The sequence below is a fragment of the Sinocyclocheilus grahami genome, unplaced genomic scaffold (genome assembly GCF_001515645.1).
Source record: "Sinocyclocheilus grahami isolate Dianchi unplaced genomic scaffold, SAMN03320097.WGS_v1.1 scaffold2.1, whole genome shotgun sequence".
Classification (NCBI taxonomy): Eukaryota; Metazoa; Chordata; class Actinopteri; order Cypriniformes; family Cyprinidae; genus Sinocyclocheilus; species Sinocyclocheilus grahami.
The window spans coordinates 3,726,565-3,734,446 of record NW_015505181.1 but is presented as its reverse complement, the minus strand read 5'-3'; the positions used below and the strand labels follow the sequence as shown (position 1 = coordinate 3,734,446).

Below are 7,882 nucleotides of genomic sequence, written 5' to 3'. Positions count from 1 at the left end.
CAGATCAGGCATCGCTGCCAATTTTCATGATCTCTTTAGGATAATTGATGTATAGTCATGAAGAAGCCCCATCAGCACAGCAAAGGCAACTTTTACATTATCCAGGGCAGCCTCCTCCTTTAAAACCACTGTTGCATCAGTTTGGGGGAAAGGACATTCTCCTCTTTGACCAGCATTCACCACCAGTGTTGGGGAAAGTTACTTTTAAAAGTAATGCATTATAATATTGCGTTACTCCCTAAAAGATTTAATTATTGCAGGTTTGCGTCATATTCTGAGTTTGCCATTCATTGTTTAATTAATTTTGATTAATACTAAATCAGTTTTTTTGTGAGTGGAATGAATTAATGCACATTCACATTCAGTCTAGAACTACAGTAACATCATGTTCACACAGTGCACACAATTCCTCTGCACTTCCGATTTCTCCCAATATGGGGACAGGAGACTTGTCAGTCAATAAATGGGAAAACAAAGTAACTGGCATTACTGTTTCTGTAATGGCAGCACTAGTGTGAGGGCATGTAATATTGTTTAAATATATTGCTTTTAGAAAGCTACTTCTTTACTGAAACATTAAAACAGACATGACATTCACATACCTCACAAATTTTCATGTACGTGGAGGGCTGCTCTTTAAAGGGTTAGTTCACCAAAAAATTTAAATGGTCATAATTTATTCACCCCCGTGTTGTTCCAAACCCATACAAACTCTGCTAATTTTTGGAACACAAATAAATATTTTTAATATTCTCTTAATTTTTGTCCTCTATTGCAAGTCTGGGAGACCAGTATTTTCTTCTGAACAGACACGTTCGCTATGATATAATTTAAGATTTATTCATATATAAATATTGGCATGGATTACTTCTACAATAACTCTGTATTTTTGAAGCTTGAAAATACTGATTTTCAAGACTTTCAATGGATTAACAAAAAATTATGAGAGTAATTCTCTCTTTCACGTCCGCATTCCCAACCCAGCACCGCTGGGTTATTGATCAAGACCAATTTTCAACCCAACGTCCTTACCCAGCGGTCTCAACCCAGCATTTGGGTTGAAAAAACACCCCAGCGTTTTTTAGAATGTAATTTAACCTGACGTGCGAGAGGAACATCCAGGCATAACTGCTTAGAAAACTATCCAAAGGCATGGATTATATTAAAAACAACTTCATAATCAGAATATTATTAGCCTACAGTAAAAAAAAAAGAAAAAAAAGAATGCAGCTATTTGCACTGAACGCGGAGGAGGTGTTTTGCTGTACCTTGATTCCTTGAAGCCCATTCCCCAGATGGAATTTGGTTATCTCATCCTGAGGTCACACCAGAAAAAGAGATGTAAGCATTCCTCTGCAATCAGCTGTTGAGCTGTACAGCTGCCCTAGAGTTGACTTAGAATGATAGCCATCAGCATTTTGGCTAAGAAAGGGGCTGTGGTGCTTTTGTGAAATAAAAGGACATCCATTTTATTGCACCTTTGCATTTCTTATTAAAACCAAAGTGATTATCAAGGTTATATCGTAAACTAAAACTAATAAAAACATTTTGTTAATTGAAATAAAGCTGAAATTAAATAAAATATAAATATTAGACGTAAAAACTATAAATGTAAATTAATTGGAAATAAATAAAACATAAAAAAATTATTTTTTCTCTTTGTTGCGACCTATAGTGTTGTGAGAAGGCTTTTGATAGGAGTATTGATTTACACAACCAGGCACAGCTCACGCTGTTAAGTGTTGGTTTTTGGTGGTCTTTGACTCACTAGGAGATTTTGGATAAGGGGAGAGTAGGTAAAATGTGTCATTGGGTAAATTATTCTTGCAAAATCTGCATAATTGTATGCATAAAGTTCTGTAAGATATGTTCAAAAGTGCTCTGTAGGGAAAAAATATAATCCAAAAACCAACAAGCACACCTCACAAAAATATTAAGACTTTATTTGTTCATGATTTATTTATAGATATATACATGCATGCACAAGTAAGTAAATAAATAAGTAAATGTCTTGGCATTTACTAAAGGAAACACTGGCATCAGGATGTTTTTTTTAAATGAAGGTAAGCTATAATATACGGAAGTTCTAAGCGGCCATGCATTATTTTTTTCCCCCTTCTTGTTTTCTCGTTATAACGACTTATTTTCTCATTATATAAGCTTTTAATATAAAAATGACCGATTCAAAAAGCTGTCTTTTTAAAAACACTGATGTTCAAGGTGGGAAAAGTATACACAGTTGCATATACACAAAAGATAAGTGAGAATAGACAGTGAATTGGTTTTCACTAGCACCCAGCTGTGACCAGCTCCTCCACTGTGTGTTGCCCTTTAAAAAGCTTGTTTAATTCATCCGGAATGATGCCATGGAAAATTTGACTTGGTTTTTATTTTTTTATGCTCATTTTAATTAGTTAAAGTTTTAGTAAATTTTTTTTTTTCTTTCTTTCTTTTTTTTTCAGTTAATGTTTTATTTTTTTCCCCAAGTAACAAAAAGGTTTATTTTATATATGGTTTTAGTTAACTGTAATAACGCTGGCCACAGCCCACCTGGTTTCTCACTTTTTTTTAAAATGGCAGTTGTATTAAAGATGACAATGCCATTGTGTCTAGACATAGGCTATTGTTAAAGAGAATGAGATGAGATAGTCTGGTGGTTGCCCAGGCCTTATTTTTAAGGGGATAAGCTTCCCTCAAGCTAACAGTAAGTCCACATCTGTTGTTGTCTGAACAATTTAAAAATGCAATGATTAACCCACAATAAGCAATTGTCCAATCTGATCATAAATCACATTTACCCTGTTCCGCTTGGATGCCTCAGGGGCATAACAAACAACCTTCTGTGTCATCCCTAGATTACATTCCCAGTCTTCCATATTTGCTATGTAGGACAAATCCTTTTGAAAGGCTCTCAGTGCAGTCTTGTAGATCATATTGACTTGGTCTAAGCATGACATTTGTAATGAAATCAGCATGCATAGTTGCAACCCGGCATCCTTTTTAATTCAAATCACATTTAGATGATTGGAAGAGCATTATCAATGGACTGTGGAGTGGTATTGAGCCTAGAATTTGCAGTCATGTGCGATGCATGTCAAAACATGGAAGGAGTTTCACTCAATCCTTTCTGTGTGATTGAGGAGAGATTTACAGGTGACCTAATTTTTGTCCAGTTCATTTATCTGGACCAGACTTGCATCTCCATGGAACTCTTTTCATATTCATCCCAGAAATCTCACTGCGGCTAAATGGGTTTATCCTTTCCGGATAAGCATACATTATTAGTTATGACTGGTTAAAATGTTCTGGTAGAAGACTACACTTTTCCAAGAGTGCCGTATTACTCTGTAGTGATGCCTTTTTGTTTTTGTTTTCCGCCCTTTAGTTGATATGCTCTGCAGAAAGATCAAGCACTGTGTGAGAGAGCAGGTAAGTTTCTCATCAGTGTTTGGTGTTTCACAGATGGACTGTTTGTGAGGGCCTCTATGTTCCTGTGAGTGTTCAGTATCAATGCGAGTTGTGAAGTTGCCACCCTCAAGTAATGCAGGTGAATTGTCCTTGCTCAAGGGTGTTGGAACTGCAGAGAGACCAGCTGCATGGCCTATATAAGCCTGCTCACCATTACCTCCTACAGAACATTCAAAGAAATGCTTTTAAACTACTTGAGCTTCATGCAGGTTTTAAAACACTACATCCATTTATAGGTTGTTTTTGTTTCCTTCATCTTAAATATTTATAAGTGAACTATTGTGTTCTAGGCCTCATGATTCTATAGCTTAAACATGTCCTTAAGTTAACCATCTGGCCGATGTGAAAACGTCAGTCAATCATTGTGTTATTGGCCGGTGTCTGTCTTTGACACCTTACAGCCTGTCAGGCCTCTGAGGTGCTAATGGGTTTGGCCCTAAGTGGGCGGCTTGTTTTCTCTTCCTTTGGTCTAAGAGGTTAGTTAATCTGACCAACAGGCCGGCGTGCTCAGAAAGTGTGGTTTTGGCAGAGCTTGACGCCTGTGTCTGCTTGTCTGGACGCTAACCAGACACTGCGTGTTTGACTGGTGGAGTGTGTGTTTCATCGTGACATGAGTCATTGGACGTGTTGAGGTTTTTTTTTTTAATGTTTGGGTCGCTCCTGTGGATATGCTGATTGACAAAGTGAAAGAATGAAAAGAGAAAAGCTGTGTGGGAGGGTTGCTTGAGAGTTTTAATTGTAACTTGAGATATTAGCACAAAGTGAATTCATTGTATGCACCTCATGTATCGTTCATTCTTTGTGTTAAATTAGTTTATAATAAATGTTTTAATGTGTCAAAAACATTTTGAGATATATTGCTCTTAGTGTAATTTATTCAGAAGTTTAATTACAGCTTATATGCCATAAGTTTATATACCAAACTTATTTTTGTTATGTCAGCATCTTTGACAAAAACGTGGTAAAATCATCCTGATTTATCCGAGTCAACATTGGAAACAATTTCATTTGGTTGTTTTATAACACAATATATTAATTAGGTTAATCCTGAAACATTTGGAAATCAGTTGTAAAATATGAGAATTTATGGAAGAATCTGTCCATTCAAGGGACTTCTATCTAACCAAACTAATCATGACTGTTAACAGGGATTTCCATTAAAAATAAACAAATGCAAGGTGTACTATTTAAATTGTTTTATTTGACAGTTGTTTACCTTGCCGTTTTAGGAAAATCTGTCTCCACTGTAAGTGCCCTTGTGAGGAGCATGTTGTGACCGCCATGCCTCTGGAGATGGAGAAGACAGTGACCAAGCTGATGTACGACTTCCAGAGGAACTCTACATCCGATGATGACTCTGGCTGTGCTCTGGAGGAGTATGCCTGGGTGCCGCCCGGACTCAAACCTGAACAGGTGACACATTTTACCACCCCGTACCCAAATCAGACTTACAGTACTAAATTGATCAAAAGTGACAGTAAGTATACTTGCATTGTTACAAAAAATATTTCAATTAAATGCTAACCTTTTGAACTTTCTACTTTTCTAACAAGGAATCCTGAAATGTATAATGGTTTCCACAAAAATATAAAGTAGCGCGACTTTAGCACTAGATTTAGCAACTTTCAGACCCTTTTAGCAGCTTTTTTCCATAGAATATTCATACTGACAAACCTAGCGACTTTTTTGGATAAACCTTAGCTATGGTTCAGTTGGAATATTTTCCCAGTGCTGTCCCGCGAACGCGAGGTCTGACTTTCCCGGAGAAGTGTCACCTCTCTAAGCGTCTGTTCTGTGCAGTGAGCGGCAGAGAAGCAGCACATTCAGTTGGCCGCACCGCAGCTGACTCGTCAATAAATTGTGTTTATGTGTAAAATAGTGTAAAGTATGTGTAAAATAGTGTTTCCTAGCACCTGTCACTTACTGATTGTTTGGAATTATAAATATGAGCGTAGTTCATCTGTTAATATCACATGCACTTTTTTGTTTGTTGTGTTTTTTAGTTTGTTACGCTGACGCAGGCAGTGTGCTTCATGAGACAAAACAGTAATATAGCCAAACCAACCGCATAGCCGCTCTTTAGTGTAGATGCATGTTGATTTTATCAGACGATGCCACGATTATAAATTAAAGTGACTCCTGGTTAACATGTATTAAATCGGGTCGTGTTTAGTCACTATTTAGTGTGGTATTTTTTGACAATATTCACTCATCATGACAGTAACATTCTAAGTCAATATACTGCAGTATTTACTCTCTCAATCAGTAGAAAATATGGTTAACACCCGGTCATGCATGAAAAAAAACTACCGTCATGTACCGTGAAACCGGTATAATTTTGAAAAATACAGTGATTATAAATTTTTGGTCTTACCGCCCAGCACTATTCACAATATTACTGTATTTGTGATCAAATAAATGCAGCATTGGGGAGAATAAAAGACTTATTTCATTATCACTTTAAAAATCTTACTGACCCCAAACATTTGAATGGTAGTGTATAATTATTTTTTAGGTGGGTTAATAAATGGAATGCAGCATGTTAACAATGTAGTTTTTACTTTCATTGGAATGTTTGAAGAAGCATTAAAGTGACGTGACATGTGGCCAAGTATGGTGACCCATACTCGGAATTAGTGCTCTGCATTTACCCATCCAAAGTGCACACACACAGCAGTGAACACACACACACACCGTGAACACACACCCGGAGCAGTGGGCAGCCATTAAGGCATTCTGCATGAAATTGACAAGGTTTTAAATGTTCAGATTTCAGAAACCTTTGAGATGAGTCTCTTTATGATCTCTCATTCCTTCTGTACTGATTTTTGTTACTATAGCAATTCTCGGCTTCAGAACGTTTGTGTATGGGGTTTATTAGGCACCGGTGTGTGTAGAACTCTTTATGGACCAGTGAAATCATTTATAGATGGGAGTTTCATTTTCTTTTGAACTGAAGAAAGCCTTATTAACGCATCAGCAAAACGGGTCAATAAGCAATAAAGCACCTCCACCATGTGCAACGGCTGTCGACTATATTGGGTCTTTGGCGGTCACACCATGTGCATCTGATCATTTCTGTTTATTTATTCACATTTGCCAGCCTGAATGATCATATCATATCAAGGAAAGATAAAGTAATTGATGGTTGACATTAGACTGATATGCAGCCTTTTTATCTCCTGTTTATTATGAATACTTGATAAAAATTATAGTAGCCAGTATATATAGCAGAATATCCTAGATATTCTGTATTATACTGATAAATGGTTCTCTAGGCTATATTCCAAGAACCCTCGGTTTGTAGAGGCTCTGGTTTAAATCAGTACCAGTAGTTTTTCATGGTTCAGGCAGATGGATGGGAGGAAGTTGCTGGGATACAAGAGCTCGGTGTCCATGCATGTTATTAACAAGCTATTAATTATGCCTTTCTCTGTGCTTTGAAAGCTGGTGTCTGCAGTTTCACCCAGAGACAGTGATTACCTCAGGCCATGACAAATTAGCTTTGCTTAGACAGAGAGTGGAAATTTAGGCCATCCACATCCATAATAAGAAAAGATTGCAGCTCTGCTGTGCGTTTCAGAACATTTGTGATCTGGTTTAGAACAAGAAAACATGTTTTGCTGTAGCTGACTGCATGGGCCAAAAAAATGATGTACCAGATTAATTTGAAAGTGTGAATATCTTGGCAAATGTAATTATCCACCAAATACTTTAAAATATGGTCCTTGCAGTGAAGACATCAACCATGTCTGTTTCCAAAATCACTCTGATGCTCACATAGCCACATAGGGCTGAGCGATATGGGCAAAAATTCATATCTCGGTATTTTGTGGCCAATTTGCGATATGCGGAAGTTAAATTCACTAAACTAAAAATGAAAATAAATGAGAACAAAAGCACAGAGGCTATTTTGATTACCCCATTACAGTCATTTTAGTCAGTGCTATCATAAAAATAGACTTACTTGTAGGTTTAAAATTCTACATGCCACATTTATTGTCCAACTACAAATATTTCAGCGAAATATATATTTTAGTCAGAATTATTGCGCACCCATTTAATTGAGCTCTGTCTGTTTGGCGCGCATGCGCACTGCAGTGCTCGTTCCTTCAAGTCTGTGAAGTTTAGCGGAGAATTCCAAAGCAGAAGGCTCATGCACTTCTGACAGAAAAATTGAAATATTTCCATGACTTTCTAACATTTACAGATAGAGAATATACCTGTGAAATGTAAGTCAGGAAGACAGCACATCTCAAACACATTAAACAGCGCGAGTAGCCTAGTGTCTCTGTCAGCGGCACATTAAACTAATATGCGAAACGAAACTATAAACTATGTCTTACCAGTTTTTAAAGGCCTTAATATGAAGCTTGTCACATGTTTAGAACAAATTGGACTATGCACTTTCTCC

General features: G+C 37.0%; 1 protein-coding gene across 2 annotated transcripts in view; it reads left to right on the top strand.

Annotated features, from left to right (window-relative positions):
- LOC107551119 (prickle-like protein 2) overlaps nt 1-7,882 on the top strand; it is a 94,155-nt gene that overhangs the window by 67,087 nt on the left and 19,186 nt on the right. For both annotated transcript variants that reach the window (XM_016232649.1, XM_016232733.1), the window contains one exon: nt 4,698-4,881. In XM_016232649.1, coding sequence (XP_016088135.1) covers nt 4,698-4,881 — 184 coding nt within the window. The remainder of the gene's footprint in view (nt 1-4,697; nt 4,882-7,882) is intronic.